The sequence below is a fragment of the Mesoplodon mirus genome (assembly GCF_964341445.2).
Source record: "Mesoplodon mirus genome assembly, chromosome: X".
Classification (NCBI taxonomy): domain Eukaryota; kingdom Metazoa; phylum Chordata; class Mammalia; order Artiodactyla; family Ziphiidae; genus Mesoplodon; species Mesoplodon mirus.
The window spans coordinates 35,910,100-35,929,686 of NC_138981.1; the positions used below are offsets into that span (position 1 = coordinate 35,910,100).

Here is a 19,587-nt window from a genome sequence, read left to right on the forward strand (position 1 = left end):
GACAATTTCTAAAAGGCAGAGAAAATTATTTTCCAATGGTGCTTATGTTTCTACTTCCTTTTTTCTCTGGAAACTTTTGAGGTGGTTAGTAACAAATTGTTGAAATATTAAAACAATTTGCCAACTTCCAATGATCCTTACACAAATATATGAAGAAATTTTCTGGCAGTGGTTTTTGGGAGGTCAGATTTTTGCCCCAAGATTTAGAGGGTTTGGTAGGCTATTTTATCATTGATAAAATCATTTACATTATTTTCAGAAACTTGAACATGGCAGGTAGTTGCTCAAAGGAAAATGTACTGTGCTTGTATTACAAAACCAAATTCCTTCAGCTTCTTCAGCTATGCTTAAATCCAAATAGTTCAGAGGGAGGGTCCATGTTTCTCTGTGTTATTTGGGTTTCCATTTCTCTTTCAACCTTGGCTTCTTCAATCCCTTCAAGGCCTCTTTTTACTGTCTCTTATAGTTTATGAAATGTCACATTTCTTCCAACTTCTCAATTTTCTCTTTTACGATCATTCCCCTTAGTATTAGACACCAATCCTGAGGAAAGTGTGCTGCTAGGCCTCCTTTTGAGGATTCAGAATCTACAGGATTGGGAATTTTAGGGAACAAGTGACATATAGGCTTGGAAACTAAACACCCATTGCCTAATTGACATTGATTTTATCAGTTTACACATACTTCTTATTCCTTTTCTTACTGCTTCACCCACACACTGTCTGAGCCCTGTGTCTTATATTTCAATTCTTGGTGGAAGTAAAGAATTTGCTGGTTTTCTAAATAAAACAATCCTGCTACTAAGAAGTCATAACCCTACAATGGAGTTCTGACACTGACCTCATGCTGAAGACTGAGGTGTGGTCTTTTGAAGTACCTTCTCTTCTGACCCCTGAAAGTACTTACTTTGATGCCTTTGTGGCTGGAGTAATCCCTTTATTAATGATTGTGAAAGATAGCCAAAATACTATCCAATATGTTACTCTATTTTCAGGAAAGAGGAGGCATAAAATCCCTTGTAAGCCATCTCTTCTTGGAAACAAAACTTGCTTTCAAATCAATGCAAATGCAGTCTGTTACAAACATAGGCAACAGACAAAATGTATTGATTATTTCATTTGTTTGATGTTTAGGCCCTTCTACGAAAATAGGGGATAAATTCCTGTATCAGTAGATCACTGACACTTTCTATTTTTCTGTTTCTCCTTTTTCTACCTCTTCCCACATGTACAAGTGCTGCTGCCATCACTACCACACAAGCCAAAGAATCACTTTTCTAGCACTTAAGTGGAGAATGAAGAATGGGATAAGGTTATATTCCATATGTGCATTCTTCTTGGAGTACCTCTGTGATGCTCATCCCACTGACCACATCCAATTTATAATATGTGCTAAGACATATGGTACACATGTTGTGGCTATGGATAATATTTTTATATACTGTAATAATGAATGTGTAATGAGTGAATTTTTCTCAAGTCTATATGACTATCTGCGTGGGAAGTAGGAAGGGAGGAAACACACCTGTGTGGATCTTCACTGAATACTCTGGAGAAGAACAGAGGTGATAAACAAAACCCAGAGGACAAGACCATTCACTAGGGTACAAGGGAAACAATCAGGGGTGATGTCAGCAGGTCCTTGTGATCAAAAGCAAGAATAGAGTGGGAGGCCTCCAAAGCCCAAATTAAACTTTTACATATTTTCCAGTATTCTTAGTAACGCACAAATATGCTTTGGAAACTTGGCTTTTTGTGCTGTTGGCAATGTCTTAAAATGAGTTTTAAATTATAAAAAGTATAAAGTATTCCATACTACTTCACTCTTAATTGTGAAAGTACATGGATATGCCCTCCATTGGCACACAGAGTAAGTATATTCAATTGTGTTGAGCCCTTGTTTTCCTAGGCTTATAATTAGCCTACATTTTTCAATTTTCCTTACAGTAAGTTGGGCCCATGCCATTGAATGCCAGTGGAATGTGGGCATAAGTGATATATACAACTTCCAGGCCTGGAGGATGGCAAGACTCCAAGGGAATACTAAAGCCACCAAATGATAAGAGACAAGATTCCTGAATTACTGTGTGGAGGAAGGTCACACAAGTGGTACATAGATACCACTGGTATATTTTGACATGTCTAAGAAATAAATGCTCAGTTAACTCAGATTTGGAGAGTCTTTGTTACAGAAGTTAAACTACCTAGACTAATACAACTAGTATCTTTCAGAGAAAACAATGTGGAAATTTCTTCTAATTATTATAGTAGTTTGCTTTTGAGAGACAACATTCTGAAGTTTTGTAGTAATTTGTCAGTTCAAATAAATTATTCTCCACTTGATGTTATATCACAATTACCTTGGAAGCTATTTTAAAAGATATGACCAGCCCTAGCCTTGACCTAGTGAATCAGAACCAGCTAGGTCATAGGCAGTTACGTTTGAAAAATTTCCCTGTGTTTTACATATACTGTTGGATAAGGACTACTACTCTAAGATAACCCAAAGTTTACCTTTAGATCAGAAGTTAGATTTTCAAGTCTCATTGTCTTAGGTCCATATAACTTATTTGACTGAATTGGGTTTTTAAAAAGTATATTCAATGGTATTGTAAAAATTAATGTAATAAAACTGACCTTTATTGGGTGTACAGTTTTTACAATATATAGTTTTAGGCAATACCACCAAAATCAAGATACAGAACAGTTCCATCACTCCAAAAACACTGCCTCCTACTATCACTTCAGAGTCACACTCTCCTCCTACCCCAACCCACTGCAATCACCCAAGGTCAGCAGAAGGAAGGAAATAATACAGATCAGAGGAAATAAATAAAATAGAGATATAGAAACAATAGAAAATATCAATAAAACTGAGAGCTATTTTTTTTCTTTGAAAAGATAAACAAAACTGACAAACTTCTAGCCAGGCTCACCAAGAAGAAAAGAGAGAGGACCCAAATAAAGTAAAAAAATGAAAAAGAGGAGAAATAACAACCAATACAGCAGAAATAAAAAGAATCATAGAGAATACTATGAACAGTTATATGCCAACAAATTGAACAATCTAGAAGAAATGAACAAGTTTCTGCCAAAACTTGAGTCAAGAAGAAATAGATGATTTGAACAGACTGATCACTAGAAGTGAAATAGAATTTGTAATAAAAAAACTTTCTGCAAACAAAAGTCCAAGACCAGATGGCTACACTGGGGAATTCCACCAAACATACAGAGAAGAACTTATACCTATGCTTCTCAAACTATTCCAAAAGATCGAAGAGGAAGGAACACTCCCAAATTCATTCTATGAAGCCACCATCACCTTGATACCAAAACCAGACAAAGATACTACAAAAAAAGAAAATTACAGGCCAATTCCTTTGATGAATACAGATGCAAAAATACTAAACAAAATATTAGCAAACCAAATCCAACAATACAAAAAAAGGATCATACACCAAGACCAAGTTGGATTCATTTCAAGGTTGCAAGGATGGTTCAACATATGCCAATCAATCAATGTGATGCACTACATTAACAAAAGAAAAGAACCACATGATCATCTCAATAGACACAGAAAAAGCATTTGATAAAATTCAACGTCCATTCATGATAAAAAACTCTCACCAAGTGGTAGAAGGAACATATCTCAGTATAATAAAAGGCATTTACAGCAAACCCACAGCCAACATAATACTCAACAGTGAAAAGCTGAAAGCCTTCCTACTAAATTCAGGAACAAGACAAGGATGCCCACTCTCACTACTTCTATTCAACATAGTATTGGAAGTTCTAGCCATAGATATCAGACAAGAAAAAGAAATAAGAGGTATCCAAGTTGGAAGGGAAAAGTAAAACTATCACTATTTGCAGATGACATGATACTCTATATAGAGAACCATAAAGACTCCACAAAAAAATTATTAGAACTAGGGAATTCCCTGGTGGTCAAGTGGTTAGGACTTGGTGCTTTCACTGCAGTGGCCCAGGTTCAACCCCTGGTTGGGGAACTAAGATCCTGCAAGCTGTGTGGCATGGCCAAAACAAACAAACAAAAACTATCAGAACTAATAAATGAATTCAGCAAGGTAGCAGAATCTAAGATTAATATACAAAAATCTGTTGCATTTCTTTACACTAACAATTAAATATCAGAAAAAGAAAGTTAAAAATAAAATCCTCTTTAAAACTGAATCAGGGGCCTCCCTGGTGGCGCAGTGGTTGAGAGTCCGCCTGCCGATGCAGGGGATACGGGTTCGTGCCCCGGTCTGGGAGGATCCCATATGCCGCGGAGCGGCTGGGCCCGTGAGCCATGGCCGCTGGGCCTGCGCATCCGGAGCCTGTGCTCCACAACGGGAGAGGCCACAACAGTGAGAGGCCCGCATACCGCAAAAAGAAAAAAAAAAAAAAAAAAAAAAAAAAACTGAATCAAAAAAATACCTAGAAATAAACTTAATCAAGGAGGTAAAAGACCTATATGCTGAAAGCTACAAAACTCTGATAAAGGAAATTGAAGATGATTCAGAGAAATGGAAAAATATTCCATGCTCTTGGACTGGAATAATTAATATTGTTAAAATGGCCATACTACCCAAAGCAGTCTACAGATTTAATGCAATCTCTATCAAAATACCCATGACATTTTTGACAGAACTAGAACAAATAATCCTAAAATTTATATGGAACCACAAAAGACCCAGAATTGCCAAAGCAATCCTGAGGAAAAAGAACAAAACTGGAGGCATAACCCTTCCAAACTTCAGACAATACTACAAAGCTACAGCAATCAAAACAACGTGGTATTGGCACAAAAACAGACAGAGATCAATGGAACAGAACAGATAGCCCAGAAATAAACCCACACACCTATGGCCAATTAATGTATGACAAAGGAGGCAAGAATAAAGAATGGAGAAAAGACAGTCCCTTCAACAAGTGGTATTGGGAAAGCTGGACAGCTACATGTAAATCAATGAAACTAGAACACTCCATCACACCATATTAAAACATTAACTCAAAATGGTTTAAAGACCTAAATATAAGACATGACACCATAAAACTCCTAGAAGACAACATAGGCAAAACATTCTAGGACATAAATCATAGCAATATTTTCTTAGATCAGTCTCCCAAGGCAAAAAAAAATAAAAGCAAAAATAAGCAAATGGGACCTAATAAAACTTAAAAGCTTTTGCACAGCAAAGGAAACCATCAACAAAATGAAAAGACAACCTATGGAATGGAAGAAAATATTTGCAAACGATGCAACCGACAAGAGGTTAATATCCAAAATATACAAACAGCTCATACAATTCAGTATCAAAAAAACCCAAACCCAATAAAGAAATGGGCAGGAGACCTAAATAGACATTTCTCCAAAGAAGACATACATATGGCCAACAGGCATATGAAAAGCTGCTCAACATCACTAATTATTAGAGAAATGCAAATCAAAACCACAATGAGGTATCAGCTTACACCAGTCAGAGTGGCTATCATCAGAAAGTCTACAAATAACAACAAGGTCCTACTGTATAGCACAGGGAATTATATTCAATATCCTGAGATAAACCATAATGGAAAAGAACATAAAAAAGAACATAAAAAGAACATATATATAACTGAATCATTCTGCTGTACAGAAGAAATTAACACAACATTGTAAATCAACTATACTTCAATTAAAAAAAGTATATCACAGACACAAAAAGTCTACAAATAATAAATGCTGAGAGGATGTGGAGAAAAGGGAACCCTCTTGCACTGTTGGTGGGAATATAAATTGGTGCAGCCACTATGGAGAACAGTATGGAGGTTCCTTAAAAAGTTAAAATAGAACTACCATATGATCCAGCAATCCCATTCCTGGACACATATCCAGAAAAGATGAAAACTCTAATTTGAAAAGATACATGCATCCCAATGTTCATAGCACCACTATTTACAATAGCCAAGACATGGAAACAAGCCAAGTGTCCATGAACAGATGACTGGTTTAAGAAGATATATAGGAGGGAGACGCAAGAGGGAAGGGATATGGGAACAGATGTATATGTATAACTGATTCACTCTGTTATAAAGCAGAAACTAATTTAAAAAAAAAGAAGATATATATATATATATATCTTCTTATACACACACACACACACACACACGAAATATTACTCAGCCATAAAAAAGAATGAAAAAATGGCATTGCAGCAACATGGAGTAACCTAAAGAATATCATACTAAGTGAAGTAAGTCAGACAGAGAAAGACAAATACTATATGATATTACTTATATGTGGAATCTAAAAAATAATACAAGTGAACCTATATACAAAAGAGAAACAGACTCAAAGACCTAGAAAACAAACTTATGGTTACCTAAGGGGAAAGGGAGAAGGGGAGGGATAAGTTAGGAGTATGGGATTAAGAGATACAAACTACTATACATAAAATAGATAAGCGACAAGGATTTACTATAAGCATAGAGAACTATATTCAATATCTTGTAATAACCTATAATGGAAAATAATCTAAAATACACACACACACACACATATCTGAATCAGTTTGCTGTAAACCTGAAATGAACACACTATTGTAAATCAGTATTCAATTCAAAAATGAAAGTTTCAATTTAATTAAAAAGTTTTCCCAAATTAGTTTACGCTTTCATATAATTTTTATAATTCTTAATTACTATATGCAGTAAATTACATAATTATACCAATTAAGGAGTTAATATAAATCTGATGCTAAGTTGGAAATTATAAGTTACCTAAAAATATAAAATCAAATATTCCTATATACAGAACTTTAATGATTTTAAGCAATTGATAGACTGAGACATTATAATAGAAAACTTCTGTTGTAATAAACACACTCATAGGGAAAATTCTGTAACTTTTAGAAGTACTGTGCTACTATTTAGACAATTTCTAAACAAAGTACTTGTAAAGATTACTTCTGAGAAAGTTCAAAAGCTTTTCTAGAATAAAAAAAATTTTTTTTCATCTTGGGATAGATGTTAACCACGAATCAGATAAGATTTTTCTTAAAATAAAAACATATTAATGTCATTTAAAGTTAGATATAGCTCTCTAGTCCACTGCTAACCTTACCTTTAAGATATCTCATTTATCATAATACACATTTTATACATACCAGATGAAAATGAAAGCAAATGGAACTATTTGGGAATGCAGCTTGGTCTGGTCAGATAAAATTTCCTGCTGTAGTTTTCGTAAAGAATTTTAGGGATAGGATAACATTTCCTGACGTTTCAGTGATTAGGACTGTGTATTAACATTATGCCAAAGTAGTCATCCGTCACAATTGTTGGAGGGACTGCTATTAAGCCTGTTTGTCTGTTGTCTCTTAACTTCAATATAGCTTCTTCCAGCAGAAACATCTTACTTTATTGTATTCAATATAGTTACACTCCATCATCCTCCCCCAACTCTCCACACTCCCAAGAAGGCTTAGTATGCATTTGTATGCAACAAAAAAATTACCTTCTTAGTAGAATCATCACTTTTCTAATTAATTCTTTAACTCTCATTTCCTGCTTATAATCTGAGGCCAAACTACGGAAGATTACAATTGAGATAAATCCAGGGCCTAATTAATTATTTCAACATGTTTTCCTTGTAAACAAATTTATCTTGCCAAAATAATGTATTTTGTTTAAAACAGAGGTCACAATTTGCCCTTTGTGGGCAAAATTGGGCCTGCAGCTATGGTTTGGCTCTCCCTGTTTATGTACATGCATGCACACATGGACATGTACACGAATGAGTTGTCTATATAAAAACCCGCATTTCCACCTTCTTTTTAAAATGGCTGAGGGGAAGCTGCCCGGCTAGCTCAGTCGGCAGAGCATGAGACTCTTAAAATGGCTGAGGGTCTGGCAACACTGGGCCCAGTATTGAGAAACAGCAATTACCAGGTAGAACAGATTAGCAGCAGCTCCATTACGCTTATCTGTTTAGTCTCTGACAATACTTCAGTTATGTGATCCCTGGTTTAAATGTATTTTTTGTTAAGTTTAATAAAATATCCCTTCATTCCTGAGATGAAGACTTTCCAACTTTCTGATTTGAGAGAGGCCCTTTCCCAGAATAAAACTGATGTTAGTTTCTACTGCTGCATAACAAATTACCACAAAGTTCGTGGATTAGAACAACATATAGTTATTATCTCATAGTTTTCATAGGTCAGGAGCCTGGGTACTACTTAGCTAGGTCCTTTGCTCAGGGCCTCACAAAGCTGCAATCAGGGTGTCAGCCAGGGCTATGGTCTAATCTGAGGATTGGGCTCCTCTTCCAAGCTCACTGGTTGTTGGCAGAATTCAGTGCCTTGCAGTTGTAGAGTAGAAGCCTTCAGACCCTAGAGGCTTCTCACCCTGGCACATGGCCCTCTCCATAATATGGCAGTTTGCTTCTTCAAGGCCAACAGGAGAGCATCTCTACTGCTTTGAATTGCTCTGAATTCTTCCAACTCTGACATCTAGATCTTTTTTGAAAGGGCTCACCTGATTAGGTCAGGCCCACCTAGGATTATCTCTCTTTTGCTTAAAGTTAACTCATTAGGAATCTTAATTATATCTGCAAAATATTTCATCTTTTCCACATAATATAACATAAGCAATGGAGTGATAGCTCATCATATTCACTGGTCTCCCCTACTCTCAAGGGGAAGGGATTATTCAAGGCAAGTATACCAGCAGGCAGGAACCTTGGGGGCCATTTTAGGATCCTGCCTATCACAACTGGCATGTCTTAGTATTACTGTGAGTTTCACTTCCACTTGGCTTCTATAGTTTATATTTTGGCAAAGTATTTTTACAATACTGTATTAGTACTATAGTGGCAATAGCAAAAATTTTTATTAAATTTACCTTTAATAAAATTAGAATTCCACTAAATGTAATATAGGAGACTATTTTGTAAGATTTCAAAATCACATCTATTCTAGACTAACATCCTTACAGCCTTTGTACATGAAACACAAAGATGGAGTATTTTTGTTTAGTTTTGTTTAAATGGGGCAATGATCACTGTGATTGAATAAGCAAATGTTTTAGTCAGAAGTTAGAATGGGAAAAATGAAGGTAGTTTGATCAATTAAATATGTAGCATCTGTGAGCATAGGAAAGCAATGTTTCTATTAGAGCAGACTTAGCAGCTTTACCCTTCCTATTCCTTGTGGCAGAGCACTGTGTGACACAGCCAACCTTAGTTACCACTGTCCATGCTAGAGACAGCTGCAATGAGCCAGTCTGGCTGTGTCCAGTTCTCCTAGACTGGTGATCTGTGGCATGGTCAAACAGTGCAGATAATCTGCAATGTTTTCATGTCAAATCACCTCCCTAAAGAGAGGAGTGGGAAGCAAAGAAATTTCAACACAGTTTCTCCACAAAGATGTCCTGTTTATACAGTTGCCCTGATACTTTCTTTACTCAAAGGTAAATGCATTTTGCATCTTTCAATGTTTTAAAATTAGATTTTTTTTGCCCCTGTTTTGTCAACTGATAACTCCAAGTACCTCCAAATTTTATTCATATTCACCCATTTAAACAGTGGAGCCGACCAGCTATAGTTTATTAAAATATGTTCATTAAAAACAATTTTGACTCAGTTTTTGAAAATTGCAAATACATTAAAAACTGTGTCATGAGATTGCAAATATTGCCTTATGAAATTATAAAGACGTAAAATTTAGTAAAAACTATGAAATATCTTAAGTTTCACATATAAAAATATATTTTATATTGCAACACTGAACCGTTAAGGCCACAACGCTTGAAGGAGAGTCTGAGATACACATATTCTGAAATTGCTTGTCAAAAATATCAGCATTTAAATAAATATCAAAACTGGTCATACTATTCAAACCAAATAAAGCATATTCTTAAGTTATATCTTTAAAAGTTTGTTATTAGAAACTTTCCGTCAGAGCTCAAATGTTTTCCAAGTATAAATTACAATGGGTGTGGTGACCATGAAAACATAAACATATATTCACAGTATTACACAAGATTTTGACCTTCTCTCCATATTTGGGGGTGAGGTATCCTGATGATTTTGCCCCATGTGGTTCTTGTTGGCATCTTTCTTATTCTTTTTAAAAGCTATTTTATCTCCTATTGATTTTATCTCTGGGACTGGCTCATTATTATTCTGCTTTCTACTTTTCTGGCTCGTCAATGACATCTTTTTAAAGAGGAAAATCTAGAAAAAAAACACGCAGAGAATTCATTTCAGTAAGTGAAACAGTCACTTAACAGTATTTAGGGGGTATAATTTTCAACAAGTCTTAACATTATTTCATCACATCTTTATGAGGCACCACAATGGTACATTCTTAGCATCCACAAGCCTTTTTTCTTTTACCAACTGCAATCATGATTCTTCCCTAAAACAAGACCTTTCAAGGTTTACCCTTCAACACTATCAGTGCTTTGGTAATATGTTAACATTTTTCTTCAAAGAACAAATTTAGTATTTCACTTTGTTTTGTTATAAGAGAAAAAGATGAAAACCAGCATCTTCTAGAGGACATACCTCCCCATTCCTGTAGATCAGAACTTCTGGCAAAGTGTTAGTGCTGTCAAATGATGGGGGTGGGAGCCCCAGGTGCCTAAGTAGGCAGTTGGATATACAGACCTGCTGCTCAGGGGAGGCCAGGGCTGAGGACAGGCAGAATGCACATAACAGCTGAAGAGACGAAAGTAGACCCCATAACCCAGGGATTCCAGGTGGGCAGAAGAGAAAACAGAAGAAAAGAGACTGAGGAAAAGCCAAGTGTGAAAGGTAGGCAGAGGAAGAGGAGCCAGCACTGGGGACTGAGTTTTGTAGGAACAAAATCAGGAAAAAAAGGCAACTCAGAAGTCAGGGGAGGAAAATATCAAGAAGAGAGTGGCCAACAAGCCACATGCAGGAGACATCAAGGAAGATGATAACTGAAAAGTTCCAAATGATTTAAGCCCTTTGAGGATTTAGCCAGACAGAAAACAGGATTCCTAAAGAATGACAACCCAAATAATGGTTTTGACAAGATGCCAAAACCAAAGAACAGCTGAAGATCTGGCTCCTTCAGAAATTAAAATGGTGCTAATAATAATAGTTTGCCTTTAGCCTTAAAGAATGGAGGAACTAGAATGAAAAGTTGTAACTCAAAAAGTTAGTCTAGATAAAGAGTCTATGAACTAAAATGGGAGAACTCCTGTTCCTGCTATTGCGTAGGAATACACATCTTGAAAAATTCTGCCACTACAAAATGCCAAGAAATGCTGAAGAAGTATACAAAATATAATTTTATAATGTGTAGGTAAGCTCACATAAAATGAAGGGAAATCCCTGTGGGAAAAAAAAGGAGGGAGCAGGAAGCCTCAGGGGTGAGTTGAGTACTGAAATGGCTTTTATTGATCTCATAACTTCAACTCTTGGATTTTAACAGATTTGATCTCACAAAATATGGAGAATTGGAACTGAGACTCCTATATAAAGTGGGGACCCTCTGAGGACTAGGTCTTTAATGTAAGTTCACCTACAAAACATTGGAAGAGAACAAAATAACATGTCTCTCTCAGCCTAATAATGTTTTCCTAATGTGAGTTTGGGGTTAACATGTACAGTACTGGTGGAAAACCCTTAACTGAGACATTGACTGAAAGCTGTCCCGAAATGGTAACACCCAGGGAAGCTAACAGAATTTTATATAAATTCTCTATGGATGGACTTACAGTAATCTAAGCTTTAAAGGATTTCCACAAAAAGTCCTGGTTGAACATGAATTTACAATCCAAATATCAAAACACAGAAGGAAACAAGACACCATTAGCAAGCCAGCCAAAGCAACAAACAGATTTAGACTCTGGAGGATGTCTGACATTGGAATAACTAAATACAGAATATAAAATAAGTTTGCTTAAATTATTTAAAGGACTATAATAAAAAACAGGGTACTAGGTAAACAAAACAAGGTAAAAGATCAGATTGATTTGAAAAAGAATCAAAATAGAATTTCACTTCAAAATGTGAAAAACATAACTGAAATTAAAACTCAATAAGGAGGTTAAACAGCAGATTAGTCTCAGATGAAAAGATACTATGAAACAGACAAGCTCTGAAATTTCCCCAAATATCAATTAGATACACAAAATATAAAAGTAAAAATTAAAAGACACAGATAACAGAATAAAAAGTGTTATTATATTTGAGCTCCAAAGAGGAGAGAGGAAATATTCAAATATATAATGGATGAGAATTTTCTTAAAATGATGAATGACATGAATTCTCAGATTCAAGAGTCATAATGAATTAGAAGAAAGTTAAAATAAAAAAACTCACATCTAGGCATCTCATAGTGAAATGAAGCACATCAAAGACAAACAAACAATGTAAAAAGCAGCGAGACAGAAATGACAGATTATATGTGAAGTTACCAGCAATTATACTAAAGTAAATTTCTTAATAGCCACAATGGGAGGAGATACTAAAAAAAAATAATTGTCAACCAGCCATACCACCATTAATTTTCCAGTGAGTAGCAAGTGCAAAAGTTAACTTCAGAACGAAATTTATGACAGTAAGTTCCAAAGGATTTCTTCAGGAAAAATAAAAAACACTCCAGAAGGGACATCTGAGATGTGAAAAGGAATGGTGAATAAAGAAAGAGGTATAACAAATAATATTTGATTGATGAGGTTCAAAAAATTAATAGAATACTCGATACAATAACATGTAAAATGGGAAAAAATCGAGTGATAGGAGAGAAAACTCTTCTAAGATCCTGGTAACATTTGGGAAAAAGGAACATTGATTAGCTTTAGATTTTAGGTACATGTTAAAAAGTATAAAGTCAGAATCCACCTTATAGGCCATTTACAAGAGACACATCTAAAGTAGAAGTATAAGAATGAAAAAAGATATATTAGGAAAATGCTAACCATAGGAAAACAAGTATAGCTATGATAATATTCAATAAAATAAAGTAGCATTTTTTTAGGAACAAAGAAGAATACTACCAATGGTAAGATAATAGACTTAAACCTAATGACACCAATAATTAGATTAAATATAACTGGTCTGAACGCTCCAATTAAAAAGGCAGGGCTTCCGTCATGGCGCAGTGGTTAAGAATCCGCCTGCCAATGCAGGGGACACAGGTTCAAGCCCTGGTCCGGGAAGATCCCACATGCTGCGGAGCAACTAAGCCCGTGCGCCACAACGACTGAGCCTGCACTCTAGAGCCTGCGAGCCACAACTACTGAGGGCACGTGCCAAAACTACTGAAGCCCATGCGCCTAGTACCTGTGCTCTGCAACAAGAGAAGCCACTGCAATGAGAAGCCCGGGCACCACAACGAAGAGTAGCCCCCGCTCGTCGCAACTAGAGAAAGCCTGTGTGCAGCAACGAAGACCCAATGCAGCCATAAATAAATAAATTAAAAAATAGGCAGAGATTTTCAGATTAGATAAAAAAGCAAGACCCTGGTGCTCCAGCAAATGGTGAAAGCTCTCTCAGAGATCTCCATCTCAACGCGAAGACCCAGCTCCACTCAACGACCAGTAAGCTACAGTGCTGGACACCCTGTGCCAAACAACTAGCAAGACAGGAACACAACCCCACCCATTAGCAGAGAGGCTGCCTAAAATCATAATAAGTTCACAGACACCCCAAAAGATACCACCGGATGCAGTCCTGCACACCAGAAAGACAAGATCCAGCCTCATTCACCAGAACACAGGCACCAGTCCCCTCCAAGAGAAAGCCTACAAAACCCACTGAACCAACCTCACCCAACGGGGGCACACATCAAAAACAACGGGAACTACAAACCTGCAGCCTGTGAAAAGGAGACCCCAAGCACAGTAAATTAAGCAAAATGAGAAGACAGAGAAATACACAGCAGATGAAGGAGCAAGGTAAAAACCCAACAGACCAAACAAATGAAGAGGAAATAGGCAGTCTACCTGAAAAAGAATTCAGAGCAATGATAGTAAAAGATGATCCAAAATCTTGGAAATAGAATGGAGAAAATACAGGAAACGCTTAACAAGGACCTAGAAGAACTAAAGAGCAAACAAACAATGATGAACAACACAATAAATGGAATTAAACATTCTCTAGAAGGAATCAATAGCAGAATAACTGAGGCAGAAGAATGGATAAGTGACCTGGAAGATAAAATAGTGGAAATAACTACCACAGAGCAGAATAAATAAAAAAGAATGAAAAGAATTGAGGACAGTCTCAGAGACCTCTGGGACAACATTAAATGCACCAACGTTTGAATTATAGGGGTCCCAGAAGAAGAAGAGAAAACGAAAGGGACTGAGAAAATATTTGAAGAGATTATAGTTGAAAACTTCCCTAATATGGGAAAGGACATAGTCAATCAAGTCCAGGAAGCGCAGAGTCCCATACAGGATAAATCCAAGGAGAAACACGGCAAGACACATATTAATCAAACTATCAAAAATTAAATACAAAGAAAAAATACTAAAAGCAGCAAGGGAAAAGCAACAAATAACATACAAGGGAATCCCCATAAGGTTAACAGCTGATCTTTCAGCAGAAACTCTGCAAGCCAGAAGGGAGTGGCAGGACATAGTTAAAGTGATGAAAGAGAAAAACCTAAAACCAAGATTACTCTACCCAGCAAGGATCTCAATTCAGATTCGATGGAGAAATTAAAACCTTTACAGACAAGCAAAAGCTAAGAGAATTCAGCACCACCAAACCAGCTTTACAAGAAATGCTAAAGGAACTTCTCTAAGCAGGAAACACAAGAGAAGGAAAACACCTACCATAACAAACCCAAAATAATTAAGAAAATGGTAATAGGAACACACATATCGATAACTACCTTAAATGTAAATGAATTAAATGCTAGAAACAAAAGACACAGACTGGCTGAATGGATACAAAAACAAGACCTGTATATATGCTGTCTACAAGAGACCCACTTCAGACCTAGGGATACATACAGACTGAAAGTGAGGGGATGGAAAAAGATATTCCATGTAAATGGAAATCAAAAGAGAGCTGGAGTAGCAATTCTCATATCAGACAAAACAGACTTTAAAATAAAGACTATAGGGCTTCCCTGGTGGCGCACTGGTTGAGAGTCCGCCTGCTGATGCAGGGGACGCGGGTTCGTGCCCCGGTCTGGGAAGATCCCACATGCCGCGGAGCAGCTGGGCCCGTGAGCCATGGCTGCTGAGCCTGTGTGTTCAGAGCCTGTGCTCTGCAACGGGAGAGACCACAACAGTGAGAGGCCCACGTACAGCAAAAAAAATTTAAAATAAATAAATAAATAAAGACTATATGTTTTATTATAGTAAATAAAGAGACAAAGAAGGACACTACATAATGATCAAGGGATCAATCCAAGAAGAAGATATAACAGTTGTAAATATTTATGCACCTAACATAGGAGCACCTCAATACATAAAGCAAATGTTAACAGCCATAAAAGGGGAAATTGACAGTAACACAATTATAGTAGGGGACTTTAAAAACCTACTTTCACTAATGGACAGATCATCCAAAATGAAAATAAATAAAGAAACACAAGCTTTAAATGATACATTAAACAAGATGGACTTAATTGATATTTGTAGGACATTCCATCCAAAAACAACAGAATACACTTTCTTCTCAAGTGCTCATGGAACATTCTCCAGGATAGATCATAACTTGGGTCACAAATCAAGCACTGGTAAATTAAAAAAAATGAAATCGTATCAAGTATCTTTAACGACCACAATACTATGAGACTAGATATCAATTACAGGAAAAAAATCTGGCAAAAATACAAACACATGGAGGCTAAACAATGTACTACTAAATAACCAAGAGATCACTGAAGAAATCAAAGATGAAATAAAAAAATACCTAGAAACAAATGACAATGAAAACACGACGACCCAAAACCTGTGGGATGCAGCAAAAGCAGTTCTAAGAGGGAAGTTTATAGCAATACAATCCTACCTCAAGAACAAGAAACATCTCAAATGAACACCGTAACCTTACACCTAAAGCAATTAGAGAAGAACAAAAAAACCCCAAAGGTAGCAGAAGGAAAGAAATCATAAACATCAGATCAAAAATAAATGAAGGGCCTCCCTGGTGGCGCAGTGGTTGAGAGTCCGCCTGCCGATGCAGGGGATACGGGTTCGTGCCCCGGTCTGGGAGGATCCCATATGCCGCGGAGCAGCTGGGCCCGTGAGCCATGGCCGCTGAGCCTGCGCATCCGGAGCCTGTGCTCCGCAACGGGAGAGGCCACAACAGTGAGAGGCCCGCGTACGGGGAAAAAAAAATAAAAATAAAAAAAAATAAATGAAAAAGAAATGAAGGAAACAACAGCTAAGAGCAATAAAACTAAAAGCTGGTTCTTTGAGAAGATAAACAAAATTGATAAACCATTAGCCAGACTCAAAAGGAAAAAAAGGGAGAAGACTCAAATCAGTAGAATTAGAAATGAAAAATGGGGCTTCCCTAGTGGCGCAGTGGTTGAGAGTCCACCTGCCGATGCAGGGGACACGGGTTCGTGCCCTGGTCTGGGAAGGTCCCACATGCCGCGGAGTGGCTGGGCCCGTGAGCCATGGCCGCTGGGCCTGCGCGTCCGGAGCCTGTGCTCCACTGCGGGAGAGGCCACAACAGTGAGAGGCCCGTGTACCGCAAAAATAAATAAATAAATAAATAAATAAATGAAAAATGAGGAGTAACAACTGACACTGCAGAGATACAAAGGATCATGAGAGATTACTACAAGCAACTATATGCCAATAAAATGGACAACCTGGAAGAAATGGACAAATTCTTAGAAAAGCACAACCTTCTGAGACTGAACAAGGAAGAAACAGAAAGTATAAAAAAACCAATCACAAGCACTGAAATTAAGACTGTGATTAAAAATCTTCCAACAAACAAAAGCCCAGGACCAGATGGCTTCACAGGCTAATTCTATCAAACATTTAGAGAAGAGCTAACACCTATCCTTCTCAAACTCTTCCAAAATATAGCAGAGGGAGGAACACTCCCAAACTCATTCTACAAGGCCACCATCACCCTGATAACAAACCAGACAAAGATGTCACAAAAAAAGAAAACTACAGCCCAATATCACTGATGAACATAGATGCAAAAATCCTCAACAAAATACTAGCAAACAGAATCCAACAGTACATTAAAAGGATCATACACAATGATCAAGTAGGGTTTATCCCAGGAATGCAAGGCTTCTTCAATATATGCAAATCAATCAATGTGATACACCATATTAACAAACTGAAGGAGAAAAACCATATGATCATCTCAACAGATGCAGTAAAAGCTTTCGACAAAATTCAACACCCATTTATGATAAAAACCCTCCAGAAAGTAGGCATAGAGGGAGCTTACCTCAACATAATAAAGGGCATATATGACAAACCCGCAGCCAACATCGTTCTCAATGGCGAAAAACTGAAACCATTTCCTCTAAGATTAGGAACAAGACAAGGTTGTCCACTGTCACCACTATTATTCAACATAGTTTTCGAAGTTTTAGCCACAGCAGTCAGAGAAAAAAAAGAAATAAAAGGAATCCAAATCGGAAAAGAAGTAAAGCTGTCACTGTTTGCAGACGACATGATACTATACATAGGGAATCCCAAAGATGCTACCAGAAAACTGCTAGAGCTGATCAATGAATTTGGTAAAGTAGCAGGATATAAAATTAATGCACAGAAATCTCTGGCATTCCTACACACTAATGATGAAAAATCTGAAAGAGAAATTAAGGAAAGACTCCCATTTACCATTGGAAAAAAAGAATAAAATACCTAGGTATAAACCTACCTGTGGAGACAAAAGACCTATATGCAGAAAACTATAAGACACTGATGAAAGAAATTAAAGATGATACCAACAGATGGAGAGATATACCATGTTCTTGGATGGGAAGAATCAACATTGTGAAAATCATTATACTACCCAAAGCAATCTACAAATTCAATGCAATCCCTATCAAACTACCAATAGCATTTTTCACAGAAGTAGAACAAAAAATATTTCACAATTTGAATGGAAACATAGAAGACCCTGAATAGCCAAAGCAATCTTGAGAAAGAAAAACGGAGCTGGAAGAATCAGGCACCCTGACTTCAGACTATACTACAAAGCCACAGTCATCAAGACACTATGGGACTGGCACAAAAACAGAAATATAGATCAATGGAACAGGATAGAAAGCCCAGAGATATACCTACACACGTATGGTCACCTTATCTTTGATAAAGGAGGCAAGAATATACAATGGAGAAAAGACAGCCTCTTCAATAAGTGGTGCTGGGAAAACTGGACAGCTACATGTAAAAGAATGAAATTAGAACACTCCCTAACACCATACACAAAAATAAACTCAAAGTGGATTAAAGACCTAAATGTAAGGTCAGACACTATCAAACTCTTAGAGGAAAACATAGGCAGAACACTCTATGTCAGAAATCACAGCAAGATCCTTTTGGACCCACCTCCTAGAGAAATGGAAGTAAAAACAAAAATAAACAAATGGGACCTAAAGAAACTTCAAAGCTTTTGCACAGCAAAGGAAACCATAAACAAGACCAAAAGACAACCCTCAGAATGGGAGAAAATATTTGCAAACGAAGCAACTGACAAAGAATTAATCTCCAAAATATACAGGCAGCTCATGTAGCTCAATATCAAAAAAAACAAACAACCTAATCCAAAAATGGGCAGAAGGCCTAAATAGACATTTCTCCAAAGAAGATATCCAGATTGCCAGAAACACATGAAAGGATGCTCAACATCACTAATCATTAGAGAAATGCAAATCCAAACTACAATGAGGTATCACCTCACACCAGTCAGTATGGCCATCATCAAAAAATCTACAGACAATAAATGATGGAGAGGGTGTGGAGAAAAGGGAACACTCTTGCACTGCTGGTGGGAATGTGAATTGGTACAGCCACTATGGAGAACAGTATGGAGGTTCCTTAAAAAACTAAGAATAGAATTACCATACGACCCAGCAATCCCACTACTGGGCATATACCCTGAGAAAAGCATAATTCAAAAAGAGTCAGGTACCACAGTGTTTATCACAGCTCTATTTACAATAGCCAGGACATGGAAGCAACCTACGTGTCCATCAACAGATGAAGGGATAAAGAAGATGTGGCACATGTATACAATGGAGTATTACTCCACCATAAAAAGAAATGAAACTGAGTTATTTGTAGTGAGGTGGATGGACACAGACGTAGAGAGTGGACTTGAGTACATGGGGAGGGGGAAGGGTAAGCTGGGACGAAGTGAGAGAGTGGCATGGACATATATACATTACCAAATGTAAAATAGATAGCTAGTGGGAAGCAGCCACATAGCACAGGGAGATCAGCTCAGTGCTTTGTGTCCACCTAGAGGGATGGGATGGGGATGGTTGGAGGGAGATGTAAGAGGGAGGAGATATGGGGATATATGTTTATGTATAGCTGACTCACTTTGTTATACAGCAGAAACTAACACACCATTGTAAAAGAATTATACTCCAATAAAGATGTTAGAAAAAAAAAGAAGCGA

At 37.1% G+C, this 19,587-nt stretch overlaps 1 protein-coding gene across 1 annotated transcript in view; it reads right to left on the bottom strand.

Moving 5' to 3' along the window:
• Window positions 1–8,932: 8,932 nt before the first annotated feature.
• Window positions 8,933–19,587, bottom strand: part of RPGR (retinitis pigmentosa GTPase regulator) — a 66,597-nt gene continuing 55,942 nt past the window's right edge. Inside the window, exon 18 of the mRNA XM_082610591.1 lies at window positions 8,933–10,218. Coding sequence (XP_082466717.1) covers window positions 10,009–10,218 — 210 coding nt within the window. The 3' untranslated portion in view covers window positions 8,933–10,008. The remainder of the gene's footprint in view (window positions 10,219–19,587) is intronic.